At 43.3% G+C, this 27,481-nt stretch overlaps 1 protein-coding gene across 1 annotated transcript in view; it reads left to right on the top strand.

The window, feature by feature from the left end:
• Positions 1–27,481, top strand: part of GRIK4 (glutamate ionotropic receptor kainate type subunit 4) — a 378,863-nt gene that overhangs the window by 321,013 nt on the left and 30,369 nt on the right. The window contains exons 11-12 of the mRNA XM_087706418.1: positions 3,231–3,338; positions 4,316–4,519. Coding sequence (XP_087562544.1) covers positions 3,231–3,338; positions 4,316–4,519 — 312 coding nt within the window. The remainder of the gene's footprint in view (positions 1–3,230; positions 3,339–4,315; positions 4,520–27,481) is intronic.

Genomic DNA, 27,481 nt, shown 5'->3' with positions numbered 1-27,481 from the left:
AACCCTGATGTGGCCCTCAATAAAATCAAGTTTGACACCCCTGGTCTTGTCCCCTATCTGTTGCACCTTAGCAGGTCCACCAGGATCACCCCTAAAGCAATAAGGTCAAGTCTTAAAACCGGATCTCCGAGATTGATTGGATTGGGAGCTCAGGTCTCCTCGGTCTTGTGTGTTGAAAAAATGACAACACACATAAACAGTGTGTCAAAAAAGGATGTATGGCTCCATTCCATTGCCACCGGAGAGTGTAAATTAGTTTGAAGAAGAATAAAACAGAAGCCGAGATAGAACGGCTTAGACTGGCTATTGGCATGTTTGGGGTTGATTAGCTTGAGTGATATCATTAGCAAAGGGTTAATTAATCTCTTGGAAGCAATTACAGAGGAAAGGGGGCTACAGTCATTAGTAACCAAACAAAACCATGGAAAATTTGCTTTTATATTAAAGCACGTTAGTAAGCTACACCTCGGCAGTCGAGGAGCTGAAAATCTACTCCTGGCTAATGTATGTTTATTTGTTTTATGTATAAAATGTATTGGCCATCCATCTTACCACAGAGTAACTCTGGACAGCTTGCACTCGTAAAAAATATCTCCATGTTTCCCTGAAAATAAGACCTAACCAGGAAAGCCCTAATATATCTTTTGGATCATGGCTGCTGCTATGTTGCAATATTTTCGGGGAGGTTTTTTTTGGGGGGGGCATATTTTAGCTTATAAAGCCCAATTGGGTTTATTATCTGAGGAGGTCTTATTTTTGGGAAAACAGTATACATACATATGTATGTACGTATGTATGTATGTATGCATGTATGTTTCAATATATATATGTGTGTGTGTGTGTGTGTGTGTGTGTGTGTGTGTGTGTGTGTGTGTGTGTGTGTTGTGGCCCGGCAGGTGCCGTTGGAACTGCCACCAGACTCCGACAGCGAGGGGCCCTATGAGTCGGCTCTGGAGGATGTGGAGGACTCAGGACAGGGTTCCGACTCCGAGCAGGGCGCAGAGAGACTGGTTGGCCACCAGGAGGCACCTGAGCCTTGGACCAGTGGGGAGGAGACAAGGGAGAGTGAGCCGGAGGCCAGTAGTGAGTTGTTCCTGGATGCACGCCATCGAAGAGCTACTAGGCGTCAGGAACAATTACACAATTACAGGAGGTGATTGTACTCAGCTGGTAGTCATTAGGCTCCTCTCTAGACTATAAAAAGCTACTTGTGCACACGGCCCTCTTTGCAGAAGTCAATGCAGGATTGAATGTCGGAGGACAGTACTGGGAGCTTGGCAGGCAGGATTGCTACCAAGCCTTATCTGTGTTTATTGTTGCCTGAGTTGCTACCAAGGTCCTTATCTGTTTGTTTTGCTTGGCTTTCAACCACCGAGGTTTTGGTGTCTTGCTATTAAAGGACATTCCAGTTCAGCTTGTCTCAGCAGTCATTACTGGACGGAGGAGGGGGTCAGAACATAAAATATAAATAATTGGAGTGGGGAGGTGGGGTGTGTTGTTACTCAATCAACCACCGCTGTTGTGCTGTTCCTTCACTGGGACCGCAAACCAACTGGCAGAGCCAGCACTTTAGGCCCTTATAAAAAGATAGGAGGGTTGAGGCCAACCTTACATCAGGGGCAAGATGTTCCAGAGGGCAGAAGCAACAGCAATGTTGCAGGAAAAGTGCTCCCTACATTGATCTCAACACTTCAGTTGAAAAAAAGATGCTGAAACTTTAGAAAGAGTGCAGAGAAGAGCAACAAAAGTGATCAGAGGCTAAAATGTATGATGAAGAACGGTTGCAGGAACTGGGTATGTCTAGTTTGATGAAAAGAAGGACCAGGGGAGACATGATAGCAGTCTTCCAATATCTCAGGGGTTGCCACAAAGGAGAGGGAGTCAAGCTGTTCTCCAAAACACCTGAGGTTAAAACAAGAAGCAATGGGTGGAAACTCATTAAGGAGAGAAGCAACTTAGAATTGAGGAGAAATTTTTTGACAGAACAATTAATCAATGGAATGACTTACCCCCAGAGGTTGTGGGTGCTCCAACACTGGAAGGTTTTAAGAAGAGACTGAATAACAATTTGTCTGAATGTTCTAGGGGTTGGGCTAGAAGACACCCAATGTCCCTTCCAACTGTTATTTTGTTAAGTTCCAAGATACTTCCTTTTATCCTAAGCATAAGAGTTTCTGTAATGGTAGAACACTTGGAACAATCGCCACAAGATGTTGTTTTTTTTTTAAATGAGGTTATGACAAAGCTTGATAAGACCCGGTTATGGCAGAGTTCTTCAACATAATGCTGGTATGATATATTCAGTGGTGGGATTCAGGCAGTTCGCACCTATTCAGGAGAACCAGTTGTTAACTTTCTAACCAGTTCGGAGAACCGGTTGTTGGAAGAAATCTCCTTTTGTTTTTTCCCCACTTTACAGGGCTAATCCTGCAAAGAAAGCAGGAAGGAAACATTCTGGTGTTGTTTCTAGCCTCATCTTTATTGCCCTGATTACAGAAACTGCCTCTCTGATTAACCCTTATCACATTGTAACAACTAAGGCGAAGCGCCCATCAACCTGAGTGATGTTGAGTTGGCCACGCCCACCAAGTCACATGACCACAGAGCCCCGCCTACCCAGTTGGTCATTAGGGCAGAATGTCAGGCGTGCCTCCATCAATAACCAAGAAAGAAAACTCCAAACTCCATTGTTTATGGAATTAAAATACGTTGACTGCTTATGAAAAGATAGCAATGAAAGTAAAGCAAGATCTGAGCCAGAAAGGCGCGAACAAGTACATATCAAATGATAACCTACCCTCCTCCCTCCAATGACCCCACCCAAGTGTCCAATCTGCAACTCCCTTAGGTGTCATGTGGATTGCATCTCCAAAAGGCATCATCATGTTGGTATGCAGATCGGTTGACCTTGACCAGGTCCAAGCACCGGCCACCAGCATGCGCAGAAGATGGTGAGAAGAAAACTCCCTTTTCCATATCACCTCCTGTACCATTTATTTCCATCCCAAATACCATGCCCCCACCTTCCCCGTTTCTATGGCAGCTGATAGCAAGTAAGCGAAGCAGAGGCTGACATCGAGAACCAGTTGTTAAATTATTTGAATCCCACCACTGAATATATTGTAAAGCCAATGAAGCATTGAGCGCTGTGATTTGCAGAATGGCATATGGCCCTATGACAGAAGCAGATCTATTCTGATAAGTCGCCTTTCTTCTCTTCCTCTTTGTAGATCGGCCATTGGCATGTTACGAAGGGCCTTTCGATGGATAGCCAAATCTTCTCAACCAACGTGTCAGAGAGCCTCTTCAACACCACGCTTCTTGTCACCACCATCCTGGTAAGCATGGAGGGTCAAAAGGACCCCTTTTCTTCTCGAGCAATTGAGAACGTGGCCTCTTATTGTCCTTTGCACCAGCTTTTTCTCCAACTTGTGGCCACATAGACCAGTTAGGATGGCAAGAACGAGAATGCTAACCGGGAACACCAAAAGCTGTACTCCTAGCACATTTGGAGAACACCCATTTGTGGGAAAGTGTTCAATGTGCTATCACTTATGTGGCCTCCTTTGTGGGAGTGGCTTGCCGCCCATGTGACCGGATATGAAGATGCCGACGACACTTGTCAGAACCACCTTAAATTACCTCACACACAGCACTGGCATGCATAAGAATATGATGTAATCTTGTTTTTCAAAAGGCATCTTTGGTTTGCGTTAAAACAACTTCAACACACGCCATGTTCTGATTGCACCACAAACGCAGTAGTCATCCTTACCTTTCACAGAGGCCCTGAGTTTTATAAATATGAGCATCATAGTGTAGAATAATCATATCCAAGGACCAGCGGTGGGTTTCAAAAAATTTTGGAACCTCTTCTGTAGGTGTGGCCTGCTTTCCGGGTCCACTGGTGGAACCTCTTCTAACCGGTTCGGTAGATTTGACGAACCAGTTCTACTGAATAGGTGCGAACTGGTAGGAACCCACCTCTGTATTGCACCCTACATATTGTCTCCCATATGGCAGGTGACATATATGGCCCACAGACTCCCACTTTTCTGACAAGACTGTTGCTTGCATGGAATGAGATCATTGTCCGTCTGCCAAACCTAGGAACATCTGCTCATTTGGATCTAGCTAGCAGTTACTGCATCCCCCAGATAACTTGAAAGCCTGGTGTAAATCTATTCCCCGAGATTTGTTCCCCCTTCCCAAACATTCCCAATGAGTCCCTCCTATCACCCGCTTTGTGCTGAATCTAGTGCTGTTGCAACTCCGTGGCTAAGATGAGAATGACAGCTGCCCAGTTTCAATGCAGGAAAACCCTTACTTAATGCTCAAGGGCAACCATCAAGAGCTGGACGGGAACGACCGCTACGAAGGCTTCTGCGTGGACATGCTCAAGGAGCTCGCCGACATTTTGCGCTTCAACTACAAGATCCACCTGGTGGGAGATGGAGTGTATGGAGTCCCTGAGGCGAACGGAACGTGGACGGGCATGGTTGGAGAACTGATCGCTCGGGTGAGTAAGCCAGCCAACGCTAAAGACTTAAGGGCTATCTTAGAGTAGAGTAGAGTAGAGTAGAGTAGAGTAGAGTAGAGTAGAGTAGAGTAGAGTAGAGTAGAGTAGAGTAGAGTAGAGTAGAGTAGAGTAGCGTAGCAAAGCTAAAATGGAGTGGAGTAGAGTGGAGTGGAGTGGAGTGGAATAGAATAGAATAGAATAGAATAGAATAGAATAGAATAGAATAGAATAGAATAGAATAGAATAGAATAGAATAGAATAGAATTATTTATTGGCCAAGTGTGATTGGACACACAAGCAATTTGTGTGCATTTGTCACGAATCATAAGGTACAACACTTAATGATAGTCATATAGGGTACAAATCAGCAATCAAATGATACTAGGAAACAATATAAATTGTAAGGATACAAGCGACAAAGTTACAGTCATACAGTCATAAGTGGGAGGAGGTGGGTGATAGGAACAATGAGAAGATTAATAGTAATAGTAATGCAGACTTAGTGAATAGTTTGACAGTGTTGAGGGAATTATTTGTTTAGCAGAGTGATGGCATGGGGGAAAAACTGTTCCTGTGTTTAGTTGTCTTGGTGTGCAATGCTCTATAGCATCATTTTGAAGGTAGGAGTTGAAACAATTGATGTCCAGGATGTGAAGGGTCTGTAGTATTTCACAGTCCTCTTTTTGACTGGTGCAGTGTGCAGGTCCTCAACGGAAGGTAGTAATTTGTTTTTTTTCTGCAGTTCTGATTATCCTCTGAAGTCTGTGTCTGTCTTGTTAGGTTGCAGAGCCAAACCAGACAGTTATGGAGGTGCAGATGACAGACTCAATAATTCCTCTGTAGAATTATATCAGCAGCTCCTTGGGCATTTGGAGCTTCCTAATGTTTTTAGATGTCTACCAGAATTACACGTTGCCTTGTTTCACGAAGTAGTTTCATTCTCTTATTTAAAAACATCCCTTGGGATGTAATTGTTCACCGAATTGTTATGGTAGGGACAGACATCTCTAAATCACTCTTCTCCTCTATCCATCTTTCTCCACTTAGTGCTCTCTAGATACATTAGACCAGTGTTTCTCAACCTTGGGGACTTTAAGTCCTGTGGACCTCAACTCCCAGAATCCCCCAGCCAGCATAGCTGGCTGGGGAATTCTGGGAGTTGAAGTCCACAGGACTTAAAGTCCCCAAGGTTGAGAAACACTGCATTAGACCAGTGCTTCTTAACTTCAGCAACTCAAGGATGTGTGGTCTTCAAACTTCCGGAATTCCCCAACTTCCTAGACTTCTCCCTAATAATTCTAGGAGTTGACGTCCACCTATCTCCAAGCTTCTGAGAAACATTGTGTTAGACTGTAACTCCCATCATTACTCTCTGCCTGGTAATTATTGACTGACCTGTCTTGAGAATACAGAGGTTGGGGAAGCCGTTTTTAGATGGTCAGGTGTTCCGTATCTATGGATTTAATTTTGATATGGGAATCATTAAAATGCGACATCTTCCATCTGCACAGGAAGAATCAGTTGGTAAGCATGTCATCTTCCTCCAGAGTTCCTGTGTCAGCCAAGGAGATCAATCATCTGAAAGCCAAACTAGTGAATTATGGGGGATCTTAATTTGTCATTTTCAAATGTGATCATCTAACTAGGGTTGGGGATTTATTTATTTAGAGTATGGCAAATACATGAACTTATAGTAGTTCAAATGTTAATGTCCACTTCACCCAGCTAGTCAAGGACATGGGGACCTGTGTTGAAAAAATCAGACATTGGTCTGTTGTAAGCTTTTGGTGGACATTTGGACACAATGTGATGGACATTTTGTCGAGGTGCCCCACAGTCACATTGATGGGTAGAGACAAGACCCCACTTAAACAGTGAGTCCTGACAGGCACTATGTTGGGTACGGATCCTGTTCAGAGTTCACCAATGCAGGTGAGGAAGGTCAAAACCTGGCACCTTTTGTGTAGGGTCATCTACGTCACTGTCTGGGTGTTCAGCAGCCCATTTGAGTTAGGTTGGAGAAAATGTTGAGGATGGAACTCTTCAGCTTTTGGATCATCTCAGAGGTGGGATTCAGCCATTTCTGACAGGTTCTGGAGAAAACTGGTAGCGGACATTTTGAGTAGTTCGGAGAACTGGCAAATAGGCTGGCCCCGCCCTGGCTGCCTCCCAGCTGATCTTCTTTTGTTGCCCTGAACAGGAGAATGGAGTTGGAAAGCAGGTTAGGAGGTGGGGAGGGAATGCGGATTTCGCAGTATCCTTCCCCTGCCATGCCCACAAAGCCATGCCCACAGAACCGTTAGCAAAAAAAATTGAATCTCACCACTGGATTATTTAGCGTCACCTTATTCAAAGGGACGCAGAGCGTTATCTGCCTTAAGAGAGAGCAATTATGCAGGATTTGTAGGAAGGATGTGAATACAGAAATCCAAAGACACTGTAACCATCACAAGTGAGGCAGGAGAGACACGCATGGTGCATTTTGCACTCCGGCTCTCAAAGGTGAGATAACAATACTTCATTGAATGGAGCTGATTGCACAGATTCTTTCTCACCCCTGAGAGAGGACTTTCCAAAAAGGCTAAATGAGAAATTGCAGGGTAGCATTTGTTCGAACTAATAATAGTTACTGCGTGCCTGGCTTCATTCTCCTGTGACATCCTTCCTTTAGCTCTTTAGAAAATGTCAGAAGATCTTGCTATCTTGGCTTGAGTTCCAGACCTGTAGCTTCTTCCCCTTCCTGAATCCTGTTGGCCAAAACCTTCAGTGCAAATGTTTCACAGTGTCACCTTGTGATCATGACATCATGAACTTCTTTGAAACTTGATAAAGGGGCTGTCAGGAGGTGCAAAGAAAGTCCCTGAATTAGGAATGAGTTTCTTTCCTAACTGTGCCTCTAACTGTACCGTATTTTTCAGAGTATAAGAGGCACCTTTTTCCCCTCCTAAAAGAGGGTGAAATTTTGGGTGCATCTTATACACTGAATGTAGCCCCACTCACCCACTGTCTCCCACCCTTTGGCCTCTGCCTCCTTGCAGCAAACAGGAAAATGTGGCTTGTGGAGGCAGCAATAGGCTATGGTGATCCCTGCAGCCTGAAACAGCTAATCATCGGGAGGCCCGTGCTAACTGAAATTGAAACTGAAACACTCTGTTTGCTGCAAGGAGGCAAATTGCTGGGAGGCAGAGGCAGAATTTTTCCCCTTCTAATCAGGCTAAATTGAAACAGGCTGTTTGCTGTTTGCTGCAAGGAGGTCTGTCAATAACTATAAATGCCTTTAGAATGTTCAAATTATTAGACTTATTTTTAAAGACTGCTTTATTTTATTATTGTTCTAGACAACTTAACAAAATGATGCTTTTTAAAAAAAATAAATGCTTGATCTGAAGAGGCCCAGTGCTATTGTAATCTTATTTTAGATAGCAGAGAATAACGTATACTTTCAGAAAGCCACATCAATTTGCAACTGTACAAGTATAGTGTGAAATGTAACACCACAAACATTGCATATCGTCTGTACTGTTTGCTATTTGCTGCAAGGAGGCAAATTGCTGAGGCAGATTTGTTTTCCCTTGTTTTCCTCCCCAAAAGCTAGGTGCGTCTTATACTCCGGAAAATGCGGTATGTCAGTTGGAATTCATGCTTACAAATGGACTGTGTGTGCTAAAAATGGCAGATGGTGTCATCCTTCCTTGAGCCACGCAATGCTTTCAGGAAATGCTGAAACTTGCTGGAAACAGGCTGTGTACTCAAAATGTGTGGCTTCGGAGATTCATCCAAGCATCGCTTGGCTTTGGCGGTTTCTTGGCTCAAGGAAGGAGAACCCCGTCTGCCATTTTTAGGAATTGGCAGCCCCTTCAAAAATATGAGTTGTCCATAATTCAGATGTTCTTAACCCAGACACTACCTATAGTATACTTTGTTGGAATGGGGACGCTCATTGTCTTTAAACATCTGGTTGAGTATAATAAGCAGCTGGAGGCTAGTGTTGTGGCACTCCAGCAGCCAGCATAGCTGGCAGCAGATTCGGACAGTGGTTGGGGAGGAACATGGGCCAGTCCTGGAGGCTCTGATGAGGGCTCTGTGTCGGAGGCAGAGAGGGGGCCAGGGCCTTCTGACAGTTATCAGATGTTTTAGAGTCAGACATCAATGAGGCAGATGAACAGCTGGAGTCTGTTCCCAGTGTGCGCATGCGCAGAGTTGCCAGACAAAGGGAGCAGCTAAAGAATAGAGGTCGACTTGGGAGTAAGGTCATAGGTGGACAGTGAATGGCCCCTCCCAGAGGAAATAAAAGTGGAGCGAAAGGGGAGTGGAGTTTGCAGGAGACAATTAGTTCGCTTAATTGGTTCGTGACACTTCGAGGCTCCTTGCCAAGTTTTGCAGATATCAGCCTGTCAGCTTTCCAAGCCAGATAAGGTTTGTGACTGGAAATCCTCCCTTGAAAGACTTTGCTGGATGTGAATGAGCAGAATTTACAGTAAATTAATAAAAGGGGTTTTTGTTGGGACGAAGAGTTTGCTTCATGCTCTCGGGAAGCCTCGGCCTTCCAAGGCTTCCAGAGAGATCTAGATCAGATGGACCGTGGACCATCAAGATGTTTCTTAGCCTCTGGATTGTGTTGGATTGTGTTGGATGATGTCAGGTCCTGTCCACATCCTGAATGACCTTTCTCAGATTCCCTTCTAGGATTCTGGGAGGATTTTCCTCCCTACTTCTGGAGACATTCAGGGAAGGTACAATGATGCCATAGCATTGAGATGATAAGGGCTAGGAACGGAGAGGTGAGTTGCTAGAGGCGCCCAGTTTTACAGGTCTCTCAGGGGTTGCATCTCAATCTCAGATGTGAGAATTAATTGAGTCCTTGGTATGTAGGTTATGTAACACCGAGGGCATTTGTTGATTGGGAGGACTATTTTAGCCACAAAACCAACCCAAGGTTTTTGCTGGCTAAACCAGAAGAGCCGAGGTGGCGCAGTGGTTAGAGTGCAGTACTGCAGGCCACTTCAGCTGACTGTTATCTGCAGTTCAGCGGTTCTAATCTCACCGGCTCAAGGTTGACTCAGCCTTCCATCCTTCCGAGGTGGGTGAAATGAGGACCCAGATTGTGTGGGGGTGATATGCTGACTCTGTAAACCGCTTAGAGAGGGCTGAGAGCCCTATGAAGCGGTATATAAGTCCAACTGCTATTGCTAACTGCTAACCCTAACAGTTTGGAGAGTTCCCATAACAGCCTCACTGCTCTCTCCCAATGTCAAGTTATGCACATCATGCTAATTGGGCCACTGAGCATGGTTCCCTCTGTGCTCTCAGGCAACATCCACCACGAACCCAGCTTTTTTCCGAAAATGTCTCTCATAAAAGGCTATAAACATCCAGCTGGCTTTTTTTAGTGTTTTGTTGCTGCTATTGGTTGTTGGATTGTTTGCTGGAGCCTCGGGCTGTCTGCTTAAATGTTTATAAACACGAACAGATTTTAAACCATTCTTCAAGGCTGTAAAGAGGAAGGACTGCAAATGGGTGTATGATGAAGGGAAGGGAAGAAAGGGAAGGGGAAGAGGGGAAGGGGAGGGAGGAAAGGGGATAAATGGAAGGGAAGAAAAGGAAGAGAAAGAAAGGGAAGATAGGGGAAGAGAAGACAGGGGAAGGGAAGGGAAGAAGGGGAAGATAGGGGAAGGAGAGGGGAAAAATGGAAAGGAAGCCAGGGGAAGGAGAGGGAAGAAAGGGAAGATAAGGGAAGGAAAGATGGGAAGGGAAGAAGGGGAAGATAGGCGAAGGAGAGGGAAGAAATGGAAGGAGAGGGAAGACAGGGGAAGGAAATGGGAGGGGAGGGGAGGGAAGGTGGGGGAAGGGAAGGCAGGGGAAGGGAAGGGAAGAAGGGAAAAATAGGGGAAGGAGAGGGAAGAAAGAGAAGAAAGGGAAAGGAAAGAGGGGAAGGAAAGAGGAGGGGGGAAGAAAGGGAAGATAGGGAAAGGAGAGGGAGAAATGGAAGGAAAGGGAAGACAGGAGAAGGAAATGGGAGGGGAGGGGAGGGAAGGTAGGGGAAGTTAAGGCAGGGGAAGAGAAGGAAGAAGGGGAAAATAGGGGAAGGAGAGGGAAGTAAAGGAAGGGGAGGGAAGATAGGGGAAGGAGAGGAGGAAGGAGAGGGAAGAAAGGGAAGAGGGAAGGAGAGGAAAGGGAAGAAAGAGAAGAAAGGGAAGGAAAGGGGAGAGAAGAAAGGGAAGATAGGGGAGGAGGGATGAAAAGGAAGGGGAGAGAAGAAAGGGAAGATAGGGGAAGGAGAGGGAAGGGAAGAGAAGAAAGGGGAAGGAAGAAGGAAGGAAAGGGGAGGGAGAAAAGGAAGGGAAGACAGAGGAAGGAGAGGGAAGGAAGGGAAGAGGCTTTTTGATCCAATGTCATATATACTATCAAGTGGTTGACAGAAGGCTGTTTGTCTGCTTGCCTGTTTTGGGAAGATAAGAATTTCGAGATCACCTAGAATTCATTGTTGAGCTACTTGTTGCTTTGGAGCAATGGAAAGAAAAGGCACATTTTGCTTGGGAAATGGACTCGGTGGGCTTCCCATCACCATCGCCTCCATCGCAATGACCTCCGGGCAAAATTGGTTCAAGGATTCTGTATGTCAGGAAGACGAGGCCACGGTTTAATAAAAGCGATGGAAGAACAAAGCTCATCACGGCCACCAGCCCTCTGGCAGGCTTCAGAAGCAGATCTGCCGACTGTGATTGCCCAAATATTCTCGAGGTGGCAGTCAAACGGAAAAGCAGCCAGACTGGATGAAGCCCAAACCGTATCTCAGCCAACTGTCTCTTTTCTAAACGGAAGTCTACCGGGAGCCTGCAGGCAGGGCTGGAATGCTGTTCTGATCTCTCAATTGCATTTCTCGCAACGGGTATTTTTAAAAAAACACAACATTCTGCTGTAGTCTCAGTGTTGTATTGTTATGTGTTTTTGCCTGCGTGCCTTCGAGTCGGTTTTTGACTCTCCGCAATTATTTAGACTAGTGTTTCTCAACCTTGGCAACTTGAAGATGTCCGGACTTCAACTCCCAGAATTCCCCAGCCAGCATATATATATATATATATATATATAATATATATATATATATATATATATATATATATATATATATATATATATATATATATATATATATATATATATATATATATATATATATATATATATATATATATATATATTATATATATATATATATATATATATGTTAACATATATATATGTTAACATATATATATGTTAACATATATATATGTTGTATTTGTGCTGATAAATAAATAAAGGGAGACTAGTATAGATCTATTTCAAGCTATTTAGCTCTCATCAGCTAGCCATACCCTTACTGGGATTTGAACCTGGGCTGTATTACATATTAGGTAGATGTGTTAACCACTAAGCCACAAGGTTCTCCTCCTTTATCAGCTGAGCCAGGGAAATAGGTATGTATTAGTGTCACAACCCCTGGTATGCCAAATATGGGAACCTGGGCTGTGTGTGTGTGTGTGTGTGTGTCTGTCTGTGTGTGCACACGCGCACGCACGCATTTATTTTATTTCATACATTTTTTTCATTCTATATATAATATTCTATATATTCTATGTATAACAGCCTTTACTACATTTGAGTCATTTTGTATAATATTTATTTGCTACAGTCTATGTCATATTTCTATCTTTTAATTATTTTCCGGTTTTGTAGTTGTTTATTAATTTAAAAAATAGCTTCCGATAATCGCGCGGCTCAGTTATAAACCGGGCCGAACCAGACCGAACCGGGACGATTTCACTCCTAGTCCTAGGTTGGGTCCCAATCAGGGTGGAAAAAAGAGATGAGAAGAGGGTTTTTTTTTTCCCTTGAAAAAATACCATCAAACAAATGAAAATTAGGAGGAAGCAATTAATGCCGCCTGCCACAGTTCCAGGTTAATTGCAAACATTTCTGTACTTCATAGGGCTTTTGTCAAAGTAAGTATATAGGGGGAAGGGAAGAAGCAGCAAATCACATGTGGTGCTAATTAGAATGAAATAAAAGACTTCAAGTGGAACACACAAAGTTAGTCTTCGGTTTGGGGACAAGAAGAAAGGAATATTTTATTTCCTGATTGGCTGGACAATAAACTTCGGTGGCATCGTATTTTGAGCGTTCCTTTTAATTTATTTGCTTCGGGGTCCCCATTTGGGCATGGACACGTGAATCATCCAAGGAACTAATTTATTTTGCAATAAGTAATGATGGATTTGGGGGATATTTTTTGTATTTTATTAGTTTTTCAAACATGTACAAGATAACAGGTATTAATATAAACATGGGCATGAAGGAAAGAAATGAATACAAATAAAGGGGGACAGTAGGACAGGGATGGTAGGCACAACTGGTGCGTTTATACATGCCCCTTTACGGACCTCTTAGGAATGGGGGCCTAATGGTTGATACAGGTTTCTGCCAGCATCCTAGGTATCAACCAAGTATTTTCTTAAAATATATAATACTTCGAGTAGCACTGTTTTTTGCAGATCCGCTGGGTTATTGCAGGAAGCTGTAATTGGTTGATGTGTTTTATAAAATTCTTGGACATGGTACCAAGTGCCCCGAATGACAATGGGTATCACTGTTACGTGTTTCATCCAAATCAGGTAGTGTTGATGGCCAGGTCGCGATATTTAGTGATTTTCTTTTCCAGTTCTTTTTATTCGACTTCTGGTACTGCCATATCAATACATTGTACGTTTCGGTTTTCCACAGCTGTGATATCTGGCGTGTTGTGTTCCAAATGATGATCCGTTTGTATTCGAAAGTCCCACAAGATCTTCATCTTCTCATTTTTGATAACATTTTCACATCATCATCATCATCATCATCATCATCACCATCATCATCGTAACAACAGAATTGTATCACAGCGTCCAGTTGTTTCGCCGGATTTGGCATTGATTACTAGTCGGGCCCCACCCAGAGGCCTAGGACGTCATAACGTATTTCCGTTATATACATGCGGATCCAAGCAGTGCGGCTTTTTGCATTTGACTGATGGTGGTGGTGGTGGTGGTGATGATGATGATGATTATGTTAATCTTTGGAGAGATTCACAGCCTTTGGGGCTGGTTGGTAGCTCAACAGCTCGAGTCCTAACCAAGGACCTAGGAACTGTTAAGGTAACATCAGAGGGTATAAGCTGTTCCAAGTAGGGTGGTTTTTTGTAGAATCAGAATGTTCAAGTCTGATAAATTTAAAATTTCCAAATAGCGAAGTAGCCCTTTAACACTCAAAAGTATTCCAGGCAGCGTTTTATTATTTCAGCCTACCCTTCTGCATTGGATCAACCCATTTCAATTACCGAAGCGTTTTAATATAATAGTATTTTAGTAGTCTATTAGACTTTGTGCTGAACAATAAAGCTTTGTGCTTTACAGTTAAAGCATTTCTGGGAATTCTTTCTGCCTCACATACTTAAAATAGTGTCTGGGACTGCAGCTCTAAAAAAGTTTTTTTTAAACTTTTTCAGCCTTTAAAAAAAAAAAAATAGTCTCAATTGCTCACTTCCTTTATCCGCTTTCCTTTCCCCCCTAGGTAAGATTCTTTCTGAATAGTACCTGCATCTGGCTGTTCGCCACAATAAAGCTTTTCATTCCATTTGTGATGGCTCTGATAATTATCAATGCAGTAGCGTTGGATAGGTTTCCATGCCATCAGCCTGCCGATCTGCTATATATATATATATATATATATATATATATATATATATATATATATATATATATATATATGTGTGTGTGTGTGTTTGTGTGTGTGTGTGTGTGTGTGTGTGTGTGTATGTATATATGTATATATGTGTGTGTGTGTATATACATATATATATATATATATATATATATATATATATATATATATATATATATATATATATATATATATATTTGTGTTTTATTTGTGCTGATAAATAAATAAATAAATTTATAAATTTATTTATTTATTTATCAGCACAAATAAAACACAAATATAACAAAGGCAACAGTAAAATATTAGGTTTCTGTCGTGATGGACTCTTGTGACGAGCCGATTGACAGATCATGGAAGCAGTTAGCTTCCTCCCATAATTGGGCTTACCAGGGGTTGTGACACTAAATATTTATATATATATGTCTCTAGTTATTCGGGTTTTCGCCCGCGTAAAATTGGAGATGTCTTGGCGACGTTTCGACGAAGTCTCATTCGTCATCTTCAGGCTTGGTGCTTCCAGGAGCAAATTTCTCCAATTTTACATGGGCGAAAACCGAATAACTAGAGACCTACATACTAACACCCGCGAAAACCTCAGAATATATATATATATATATACGGGAAATAGATGCAACGTGTGTTTTTATAAATGTAGGGATAAGGACGGGGAGTTGAAATTGCTGGAGGCTCTTCAGTGCCCTGAGCAAAGTTTTAGGCTCCTTCAAGCTGAGCTTCTGCTTGAGTTGCCAGTTGTAGAGAACGGTGGAGGTGGCCTTGGGGAAAATACGCAGGAACTGTTAACAAAACGAAAGAGGAAGAAGCATTCAAGACCTGTGAAAAGGGGTGATGTTAGGGAGAAGCTCAGGGTGCTTTCTGTCCTGGGCTGGGAGAAGGAGGGGAAGGGCACACAGGTGGACTTGCAAGAGTCAATTAACAGGACGGATCTGCTAGAAAGAAGAGGGAGGTCAACCTGTTCTGCAAAGCAGCTGTGGCAGGGGTGAAATGCATATCGCCCCCAACAAAAATCCGGGTCCTCATTTTACCCACCTCGGAAGGATGGAAGGCTGAGTCAACCTTTGAGCCGGTGAGATTTGAACAGCCGAACTGCAGAACTGCAGTCAGCTGAAGTAGCCTGCAGTGCTGCATTTAACCACTGCGCCACCTCGGCGTGGCCAACTTGTAAAATGTGGTGAAGCTCACTTAATAATGCTCTTGCTTACCAACCAAAATATTGGCTCAGGAACTCTGGCATTGAAGTGTGCAAGTCTTAAAGCTGTCAAGTTACCAGACCTTGCACCCCTAACCCTTTAGAAAAAAAACCCCAGGGGTGTTCAAACTTGACAGCTTTAAGACTTGTGGACTTCAACTCCCAGAATTCCTCCTCTCGCTCTTCATCTTGATGATGTGGGAACGGGTGGGGGGAGGGAGCTGGAACCGGTTCTAAACGGCACTGTAGATTTGTGGAACCTCTTCTATAGAAGAGGTTAGAACTGGCAGGAACCCATCCCTGGACCACCCAATCAAGCCACACACATAGAACCGGTGGCAAAAAAAAATTGATTTCACCACTGCCTCATATGTACATATAGGTTGTTTTTTCTTATAGATAGATTAGATAGATAGATAGATAGATAGATAGATAGATAGATAGATAGATAGATAGATAGATAGATAGATAGATATAGATGATATAGATTAGATATAGATATAGATATAGATATAGATATAGATATAGATATAGATATAGATGTTATAGATATAGATATACACATAGTCCTTTATAACTGCTAACTGGACGTTAACAACATATATACTAATCTACATACGGTCCGGTTGTTATAGTTATATAGATATATGTATATTACATTTTTGTCACATCTTATCAGACTTTAACATTACATATTCTTTCATCATTCTTTCATGATTCCTTAATCTTTGCTTCTATTATCTAACCAGTTGTACCTTATATTCCAAATCAAATAATATTCCCTTTTCTCCACTATCTTTTATTTCCATTGTCAGCCTATTCATCTCGGCACAGTCTAACACTTTCTTTATCGCCATTCCATCAAGAGGCATGCTTTCATTTTTCCAATTTTGCGAGTAAACAGTCACTGGTCGCTGTTATTATGTGTAGCATTGTGCATTGGGTTTTTTTTAAATTATAATTTCCTTTTTTTAGTGTGTCTAGCAAAAATAACTCTGGTTTTAACTCTACTTGTTGTTTGGTTATTTCCTCTAGAAAATTGCATTTTCTAGTCCTGGCTGTTTAGGGGGCAAAATGGCTGGCAGTCAACACCAGCTCAACACCCTTTGTGGCATGGAGATTTGCACATTTCTAATGCTGTCCTTCTATATGTGCTTCCCTAACACATGCACTTCTCCCCCCTCCTTAGGACTTCCCGTGAATTTTGCACCTTTCCCAACTACTAATGTCTTTGTCCACACTTTCTCCTAATATGTAAGTGCTGTTGTATATACCATATTTTTCAGACTATAAGACGCACTGGAGTATAAGACGCAGTTAGATTTTGAAGAGGTAAATTTTTTTTTAAAAAAGTTTTTGGCACTCTGCAGGCCTCCCAAAACCCACGCCCACTTGTATATACCATATTTTTCAGACTATAAGACGCACTGGAGTATAAGACGCAGTTAGATTTTGAAGAGGTAAATTTTTTTTAAAAAAGTTTTTGCACTCTGCAGGCCTCCCAAACCCTCTACACGTCCATTTTTGTGAAGTGGGCGGGGTTTTGGGAGGCCAAAAAATGCTGTATTCAGTGTATAAGATGCACCCATATTTTCACCCTCTTTTTTTGAGGGAAAAAGGTGCATCTTATACTCTGAAAAATGCAGTAATTGTTTGAGTTGCAAATGGCGCTACAAAAATATGAAAAGGGTAGATGAGATTTATTTACTTTTAAAATATTTAGAGTGGAGAGTGGAGTGGTGTGGAGTGGAGTGGATTGGAGTAGAGTAGAGCAGAGTAGAGTAGAGTAGAGTAGAGTAGGTGTAGAATTGGGAAGAGTACCCTGTTTTCCCCAAAATAAGACCTCCCTGGATAATAAGCCCAATCGGGCTTTTGAGTGCATGCGCTAAAATAAGCCCTCCTCTGAAAATAAGCCCTCCCCTAAAATATTTACCCCCATGTGCAGCGGTCACTGCCATTTCCTGGGAGGAAGTGGGGAACATGCCCCATGCACCCCTCATGCACCTGCCATCCACGTTGAACGACCACACAGAGGCCACTCCCACAAACCCAAGCTATCACGCCCCTTCTCTTAGTGGCAAAAAGATTGGCAGGTAAGAGGATGCCAGAGACAGAAATTCCAGCCCTTCCTGGATCAGCTGATCTGTGGGATGAGGTTAAGGGGCCTCCTGCACCTCAAAAATAATAAGACCTCCCCAAAAATAAGGCCAAGCGCTTATTTCAGGGGTCAAAAGAAAATAAGACCCTGTCTTATTTTCGGGGAAACTCAGTAGGTGTAGAGTTGGGGAGGGTAGGTTGGACTCTTTATTGATTTAGTCATTTGACTCCATCAAAATTCTAAAACTAATACAACCATTCAAGTAGATACAAAGAAAACAATAAGATATGTTTATTGTGAGTTCCCAGCCTTAGACAAGAAAGGAGAATGTGTTTCTTACAGCCAAATTTGAACGTGTCCTCAAGAGAGTAGAAGAAGAGGAAATGGCTGCAGTCGAAAATAAATTTGACTACACTGCATAGTTGCAATTATTTTATTCAAAGTCCTTGCTCCTCATGATGCATTGCAAAATTGAGGGCGATTATACATATATATGATAATGATTAAAATATGTGTGCTGCAAGGAGCTTAAATTCTATTGTTATTCATTGCAATCTAGATTTAATTTCTTAATAGCACCTACCAGAGATGAATGAGAAGGCTGGGCCAACCAAGTCATAAATAAAATAATCTGTCGGCTGTTATTTTTGTTTTGTTTTGTTTTGCCATAAAATGTCATTTATGTTAGTCATTTAAAATATATATATAGAGCCCCCCGCGGAGCAAAATGTCCCTTTTCAATATTTCTTGCAGAAAAGCAAACATTTTTCATCCAAATTGACAGCCTGCAGAAATGATATTTTCAAATGGCCTGCAATTTTCTAGTAAGTGGAAAAAATGAAAAATTGGAATAGATCTCAGTTTCTTAGTAAGACTGGGTTAGTGACCTTCTCTGCAGGGAGTCCTCAACTTATGACTACGGTTGGGATCAGAATTTTAGTTACTAAGCAAGGCTAACTGAGTCCTGCCCATTTTTTTTATTTGCTATATTGTTAAGTGAATCTTTGATGTTACGTGAATCATACAATCAAATGTGGCTTAAGCAAAGGTAGGTTCCCCCACAAAATTGGTTTGTCAGTAGCTGGCTGGGAAAGTCTCAAATTTGATTTGATTTATTATATTTATATGCCGTCCCTTTCCCCCGAAGGGGACTCAAATGGCCATTATGTGTCCATAGGATACTACAGCAACTGGCATGTATTTACAATGGCATTGTAAATACATGCCAGTTGCTAAGAACCCAAATTTTGACGCTGGATATGCTGTAATTGTCGTGTAAAGACCTATCATAAATATCTTTTTGGGATGTTGTTATAATTTTGAATGGTTACTAAAAAATGTTTGTAAATTGAGAACTACCTGTGAAGTCTCTTCTTCTGTTTCCTTCCCCCTTCCTCCTCCTCTCCTTCTCCTTCTCCTTCTTTGTCTCCTCCTCTTCCTCCTCCTCCTTCTTCCTCCCTCTCCTCCTCCTCCTTCTCCTGATTTTGAGAATGCTGCAACAATTGTGTGAAGACCTATCATAAGTAACTTTTTCCAGGGTCATTCATATAACTTTGAATGGTCACCCAACAAATGGTTGTAAGGTGACTACTTCCTCTTCCTCCTCCCCTCCTTCCCCATCCTCCTTTTCTCTTTTCCCCTCCCCTCCACCTTTTCTTCTTCTCTTTTAGCAATAGCAATAGCAATAGCAATAGCAGTTAGACTTATATACCGCTTCATAGGGCTTTCAGCCCTCTCTAAGCAGTTTACAGAGTCAGCATATTGCGCCCAACAACAATCCGGGTCCTCATTTTACCCACCTTGGAAGAATGGAAGGCTGAGTCAACCCTGAGCCGGTGAGATTTGAACAGCCGAACTGCAGAACTGCAGTCAGCTGAAGTAGCCTGCAGTGCTGCATTTAACCACTGCGCCACCTCGGCTCTACTCCTCCTCCTCCTTTTCTCCTACTCTTTTCCCTCCTCCTCCTCCTCCTCCTCTTCTCTTTCTCCTTCTTCCTCCCCTCCGTCTCCATATTTCAGCCAAGGCCAGGTTCATTTCAGAGTCTACCCCACAGGTGAATCTCAGGAAGACAGTTCACCCTCCTTGGGAAACGTGCTCTCTGACCCTCATTCACAGTAATCAAGCCAACCAAATTCACAAAAAGAGGGTAAAATGAGATAAATCACAGCTGACGGGACAGCCTATAAAACAAGGAAGTCAGACAGTGCCCTCTTGGGGAAAGGATAATGTGCTATGCGTTGCAATGTGCTGTGCATAAGAGAAGGCCGTAATGAACAGCTAAGTTATGGCACTTTTAGAAATTCAAAAAAACTGCTTACCATTTGCTTGGAGACTTAATGTCGTTTCTACCGTTCGTTAGTCACCGTACAGAGTGATGCTTGTTCAGCACGAAGCAGAATGCAGAACTCGGGCTGTTAGGATGGCTGACCTCTTCTGCAAGTCACTGCACAAATTAAGAAAGATTGACACCGCAGACACCGCTTTATAAGAGTAAATAAGTTGGGAGTCATTTCCCTGCGATTGCTCTCATATCGATTTCTCTGAGATGGCTGCTTCCTGCCCACTTTGTGGGAAAGGATGCCCACAACTGCAATCTTCTTTTGCTCCCTGGCATGTTTTATTTATTTTTTATTTATCATTTGTCAAGCATGCATAAGATAACAGATCTAACTATGAACATGATTATGAGTACATGAAATGGGGACCTTAGGACAGGGATGGTAGGCACCTTGGTGCGCTTATGCACGCCCCCTTTATGGACCTCTTAGGAATGGGGGGGAAAGTCGACAGTAGATAGTCTAAGGTTAAAGTTTTGGGGGTTTGGGGAAGAAACCGCAGAGTCAGGTAGAGCATTCCAGGCATTGACCACTCTGTTGCTGAAGTCATAATTTCCGCAATTGAGTTTGGAGCTGTTCACCTTGAGTTTGTATCTATTGTGTGCCCGTGTATTGTTGTGGTTGAAGCTGAAGAAGTCATTAACAAGTAGGACATTGTAGCAAACAATTTTATGTACTAAGCTTAATGTCAAACCGAAGGAGACATAGTTCTAAGTTGTCTAACCCCAAAATTTGAAGCCTGGTGGCATAAGAGATTCTATTGCGAGCAGAGGAGTGGAGGACTCTTCTCGTGAAATATCTCTGGACTCGCTCAATTGTATTAATGTCCGATGCGCAGTGCAGGTTCCAGACAGATGAGCTGTATTCGAGGATTGGTCTAGCAAAGGTTTTGCATGCTCTAGTTAGCAGTACAATATTCCCAGAGAAGAAGCTATGCAAGATTAGGTTAACAACTCCATTTTGGCAATGTTGTTACAGTTCACTCTGACACCTAGATCATTAGAAGTCTAATAATTTTAAACCTGATATCTGGGTGATTACTCCACACACACACACACACACACACACACACACACACACACACACACACACACACTTTTACAGTAAAGGCTAGTGAATTAATGCCTGGTGGCCTATTGTGCTTTTAATTGAAAGCTTCCCAGTTTATACGTTCTGCCAATTTCATTTCTCCCCGTTCAGCGTAGCTGAAGGAATAGAGATGTATCGTCTTTAATTAATCAGCTTACTTTGCTAGCGAAGGAAAGGGAAGAAAAGAATATGAAAAGAAAAGATGGTGGTAATAAAAAAAATTATCTACTGGAAATAAACAAATTAATTAAGGAGGAATTCATCACCCGTTTCCTAGTTGGGTTGGACAGGAAGCCATAAAACAAGGCAAATCAGGAAGGACAATATTTTTATTTGAATACTCAAGGGGCTCGGCTGAATGGGACTTCTGAATAAACATTGTAAATGGAGCCGGAACATAAGGATGACTGTTAATTGCCTTCTATCTCACTGGAGAAATACAATATTTCTGCAACAAAAACATGAACGGACCCAGAGTATCAGGCCTTGGTAAGGCCACACTTGGAATCCTGCCTCCAGTTTTGGTCGCCACAATATAAAAAAGATGTGGAGACTCTAGAAAGAGTGCAGAGAAGAGCAACGAAGAGGATTAGGGGACTGGAGGCTAAAACATATGAAGAACGGTTGCAGGAACTGGGTAGGTCTAGTTTGATGAAAAGAAGGACTAGGGGAGACATGATATCTGTCTTCCAATATCTCAGGGGTTGCCACAAAGAAGAGGGAGTCAAGCTTTTCTCCAAAGCACCTGAGGGTAGGACAAGAAGAAATGGATGGAAACTAATCAAGGAGAGAAGCAACCTGGAGCTAAGAAGAGATTTCCTGACAGCTAGAACAATTCACCAGAGCTGCTTGCCTCCAGAACTTGTAAATGCTCCAACACTGGACGTTTCAAAGAAGAGATTGGACAACTATTTGTCTGAAGTGGTGTAGGGTTTCCTGCCTAAGCAGGGGGTTGGACTAGAAGACCTCCAAGGCCCTTTCCAACTCTGCTATTCTATTCTATCTTAGATACAGACTTTCGGTCCATCCGCTCCAGAGTTGCCATCCTTGAACCACAGATGCTCCGCAGGTTTTCAACAAAGTTTGGGCAAAATTTTGGAACTGTAGCCTCTCGTGGTAGCTGTAAATTCTGTCCTTATTTGCTTGTTTGTCAAGCGTGAGGCGGCCTGCTGAAAATGCCTTCTTGAGGGAGCCTTTTTGTAATTTCCACCAGTGAGACGCAGTGGCCTGTAGAAAGCTTTTCCAGCTGATTGCTGGCACAATTTGGGCATGGATTCTAACGCAGGAATACCGCTTAGTACATTTCTCATCTCCAGTAGAGTCAAAACTCACTCCGTTTTGACTACTGTGTTTTTGGGAGTATCAGACACACCAAATTTTGAAGAGGTGTTGTATTGTATTGTATTGTATTGTATTATTTATATGCCGCCCTTCCCCGGGAGGACTCAGGGCGGTGAACAATTCAAGGGGGGGGGAAAGGGGGGAACATAAAAGACAAAATACAAATAATAAAAGTAGACAACAGTCGCACAACCACACATGTCGAGAGGGGAAGGGAACTCATCAACCCCAGGCCTGCCGGCAAAGCCAGGTTTTGACGGCTTTTCGGAAGGCCTGGAGAGAGGTGAGGGTCCGAATCCCTGCGGGGCGTTCATTCCAGAGGGCCGGAGCTGCCACAGAGAAGGCTCTCCCCCGGGTAATAGCCAGGTGGCATTGGCTGGTAGATGGCACCCGGAGGAGGCTGACCCTGTGAGATCTAATGGGTCTGAGGGAGGTAATTGGCAGCAGGCGGTCTCTCAAGTACCCAGATCCAATACCATGAAGGGCTTTATAAGTTACGACTAGCACCTTGAAGCGTATCCGGAGACTGATCGGTAAATTGAAGAGGCCCGGTTTTCATCAAGAAAGGGGCATGAATAGCTTTTAGGAGGCTTGTAGAATGCTCCTGGAGGTGGGGGAGCCAAAAATGAGCAAAAAATGGCCTGTTTTTTTGCAAAAACGGAACGCTTTTTGTCAAAAAAAGGGTACGCATAGCCATTAGGAGGCTTATATGCTCCTGGGGGCTGGGGGGCAAAATTGAGCAAAAAACAGCCTGTTTTTCATTCATTTCTGCCCTTCCCGGCACCAAGGAGCACTCTGGAAGCCTCCTAAAGGCAATGCATGGCCATTTTGGTGGATGGGGTTTCGGGAGGCCAAAAATGCTGCATTCAGTGTATAAGACGCACTCAGATTTTCACCCTCTTTTTGAGGGAAAAAGGTGCATCTTATACTCCGAAAAATACAGTAATCTACCAGATTCGTCAACAAAAGGATGGACTCCTTGAATGTTAACTGAAAGGGGGCTTAGCTGGCAAGGCAATGGATTCATTCGTTTGCAGTTAGCAGGAATTGTGTTGGGACCCAGGAATGTGCTAAGCAGGCTTCCCAAACCACAGACAGCATCAACTTTTAATGAAACCCGAGCGAGATCCTGCCCAGGAGATCTTTTGATGCAGGCAGGGTTTTGTTCACTCTGCAGCAAACTTCTGGCTGAGAAGCATCTGGAAATACTGATGCATTCTGGATGACACACAATAATGCTAAAATCGCGAGCAAGAAAGCCAAAACAACAACAATCCCAACTGCCTAATTCATCATCTGTGCAGTGACGAAGTCCAAGAGATATTCTGTCTCTTGCGATATTTCCACTTTTTAAAATTAAGCAGAATGGGGGAATTGGAAGGGACCTTGGAGGTCTTCTAGTCCAACCCCCTGCTCAGACAGGAGACCCTTGCCATTTCAGACAAGTGGCGGCCCGATCTTTTCTTAAAAGTCTCCAGGATTGGAATTCCCCAAACTTCTGGAAGCAAGTCGTTCCACTGATTAATTGTTCTCACTGTCAGGAAATAGTCCTGGGTTGTAACTTTTTGTCCTTGCCTTCAGGCGCTTTGGAGAATATTGATCATTGGAGAATAATCGATCCTTAGGTCAAAATATTATGAGCTTAGGAAAAGCAAATCAAAAATAACAAGTAACAGTCTATTATTGTAGACAGACAAGCATAAACTTTCTAATTCAGGTACAGCCCGCTCTCTTCCTTCATGGTGGCGCAGTGGTTGGAATGTGGTACTGCAAGCTAATTCTGCTGACTGCCAACTGCTCTTCAGCAGTTCCATTCTCACCAGCTCAAGGTTGACTCAGCCTTCCATCCTTCTGAGGCGGGTAAAATTAGGACCCCAAATTGTTTGGGAGCAGGATGCTGACTCTGTAAAGCACTTAGAGAGGGCTGGTAAAGCACTGTGAAGTGGTATATAAATCTAAGTGCTCTTGCTATTATGAATAGCTCTCTCTGTCTTAGCATACTTAATGTTGTGCGGTCCTTGGTATTCTCTGAGCCTGGTTGTTTTCTTGCAGACATTTCATTACCCAACTAGGTAACATCATCCATGCTAAAAGGGAGTGAGGTTTGCAGGGAGGAGGAGGAGGAGGAGGAGGAGGAGGAGGAGGAGGAGGAGGAGGAGGAGGAGGAGGAGGAGGAGGAGGAGGAGGAGGAGGAGGAGGAGGAGAAAGCAGCTGTGTGGTCCTTGGTATTCTCTGAGCCTGGTTGTTTTCTTGCAGACATTTCATTACTCAACTAGGTAACATCATCCATGCTAAAAGGGAGTGAGGTTTGCAGAGAGGAAGAGGAGGAGGAGGAGGAGGAGGAGGAGGAGGAGGAGGAGGAGGAGGAGGAGGAGGAGAAAGCAGCTGTGTGGTCCTTGGTATTCTCTGAGCCTGGTTGTTTTCTTGCAGACATTTCATTACCCAACTAGGCAACATCATCCATGCTAAAAGGGAGTGAGGTTTGCAGAGAGGAGGAGGAGGAGGAGGAGGAGGAGGAGGAGGAGGAGGAGGAGGAGGAGGAGGAGGAGGAGGAGGAGGAGGAGGAGGAGGAGGAGGAGGAGGAGGAGGAGGAGGAGAAAGCAGCTGTGTGGTCCTTGGTGTTCTCTGAGCCTGGTTGTTTTCTTGCAGACATTTCATTACCAAACTAGGTAACATCATCAGTACTCTATGCCCAGGGGGAAAACAAGCAAGCAAGCTCGTAGAATGCCAAGAATCCCACAGTTTATTTATGTTCAAAAGAATTATGGGGGAAAAAGATGAAAGGATTTTGGAAAGAGACTAATATTGTAGAAGTTGGAAGATTTGAAGTCATATGATTATTGTTGGTGGTATGAAGAAAGGATTGACCCAGTCAATGTACTGTTCATAAAATACGTATGTGTGTATGGAAAAAAAAAAAAAAATCATTATCATTCTAAGTCAGCATCATTTCAGGTCCAGATCCTGACCCAGACTTCATAGATCCTGTGGCATCCATCCTTTTTTTGTGCAAAGATTACTCCCTGGAGTTTCAGTTGTGTAGATAGGCAGGTTAGCTGGGACCTAAATCTTTGGTGCCCTTGGAACCCCGATCTCAAAACTCAAAACTCAAGCTGGCCATTGGGACCAAGAGTGAAGAGCCGAGGTGGCGCAGTGGTTAAATGCAGCACTGCAGGCTACTTCAGCTGACTGCAGTTCTGCAGTTCGGCTGTTCAAATCTCACCAGCTCAGGGTTGACTCAGCCTTCCATCCTTCCGAGGTGGGTAAAATGAGGACCCGGATTGTTGTTGGGGGCAATATGCTGACTCTGTAAAGCGCTTAGAGAGGGCTGAAAGCCCTATGAAGCGGCATATAAGTCTAACTGCTATGGCTATTGCTAAGAGTCCATGGACTTCTCTTGCCAAAAACCTTAGAGACCTCCTTGGCTGGTTTACGCTTTGACGATGGCTTTTTCTCGAGGATGTTACTTCTAATATCGATCGTTTTACAAGGGCGTTCTCTGCCATCTAAATCTGTAATGACATCTCACACACCCCCAGTGCCCCCAGAGAACTCACATTAATATAAAGGTCCTTTGTGAATCATTTGTGGTATTAAACATAATCGCCAAACTGTTATCTTCTGTGGATGTGATGGATGTGTCAACTTCCCCCGTTTGTGGAAAATAGTCTCTTGGCCTTTAAATGTCTGGAAGGAAGCATGAGAGCATCCTTTGCTGTAAGTAGTTTACTGCTAACAGAATAAGATCTGTGCCTTTAATTGAGGGAGAAATTCTGCAGAACTGTGGGTTTTCATCAAATGGAGCTTTCCCAGAGCCGAGGAGAACTTCAAAGGGGCCTAAATTTGGTGGGTTACATTGGTTAGCAATCCATAACTTCAAGGGTTGATCCTATACTCATGTGCTGCTTTAATCTAGCTTGTATTTTCCAAACAACATTATTGAGTCAGATGTTCAGATGCCGCTACTGGTAGCGTAAACCACAATTTCAGGGATTTTAACCAAACACAAAGATTGAGGTGGTAACCTTTGGTCTTTAGCACACAGACAAATATTCTGACTCTGTGCAAGAATCACCTCCCTCCCTCTCTCTCTCTCTCTCTTTCTCTCTCTCTCTCCAAGAAAATCCTGCTTCTTTGGTTTATGCGCGAAAGGGCTGAAGTGCACCAATTCGTCTCGGTGCACCAATATAGCTGTTATTTGTTCTCGGTGAAGATACTGAGAATAATAGTTTCTTTTATCTGCAAGAGTCACAGGTAGGGTCCGGAGTCTGAAATAATACAAGCCACCTCAATAAGATTTAAGGACCGGATTTGTTTGTTGGTTTTTTTTCCATAGAGGGGAGAAGGGAGGAGAAACCTTCCAGGATCACAAGTGATGCTCTTCCATTGTTTCATCTTATAAACGCGGGCTTAAATATAGCTCAAGAGATGTGGTGGCTCAGTGGCTAAGACTCTGAGCTTGTCAATCAGAAGGTCGGCAGTTCAGTGGATGGAATCCCTAGCGCTGCATAACGGAGTGAGCTCCCGTGACTTGTCCCAGCTTCTGCCAACCTAGCAGTTCGAAAGCACGTAGAAAATGCAAGTAGAAAAATAGGAACCACTTTTGGTGGGAAGCTAGCAGCGTTCCGTGCGCCTTTGGCATTTAGTCATGGCGGCCACATGACCACGGAGAGGTCTTCAGACAGCGCTGGCTCTTCGGCTTTGAAACAGAGGTGAGCACCACCCCCTAGAGTCAGGAACGACTAGCGCATATGTGCCAGGGGAACCTTTACCTTTTTAAATATAGCTTTTTTTCTCTCTCTCCAATGGTTTACCGAAAGGAACAATCGAGATAGTTGTTATGTCAAGTCCACAAACTAAAAAGGCAACATTTCTCTAGTTGCACCCATTTCTAGAGCAGGAAGCCCTTCTCACGGTCTTTCATGCTTGGGTTATCTCCTGTCTGGATTATTGTGACATGATCTATGATAGAACTGCCCTTAAAGATCATTTGGAAGATTCAACTGGTCCAGAATGCATCAAGGTGAACACTAGTTACTTACTGTAACGCGCTCTACATGGGGCTGCCCCTGAAGAGTGTTCGAAGACTACAGTTGGTCCAGAATGCAGCCGGACGAGCGATAATGGGTGTACCTAGATACACCCATGTTACACCT

This window comes from Thamnophis sirtalis, unplaced genomic scaffold, assembly GCF_051295495.1.
Source record: "Thamnophis sirtalis isolate CommonGarterSnake01/CBP01778 unplaced genomic scaffold, rThaSir2_p1.2 scaffold_2, whole genome shotgun sequence".
NCBI lineage: Eukaryota > Metazoa > Chordata > Lepidosauria > Squamata > Natricidae > Thamnophis > Thamnophis sirtalis.
The sequence above is the reverse complement of the archived record's forward strand: the minus strand, read 5'-3'. Positions and strand labels throughout refer to the sequence as shown.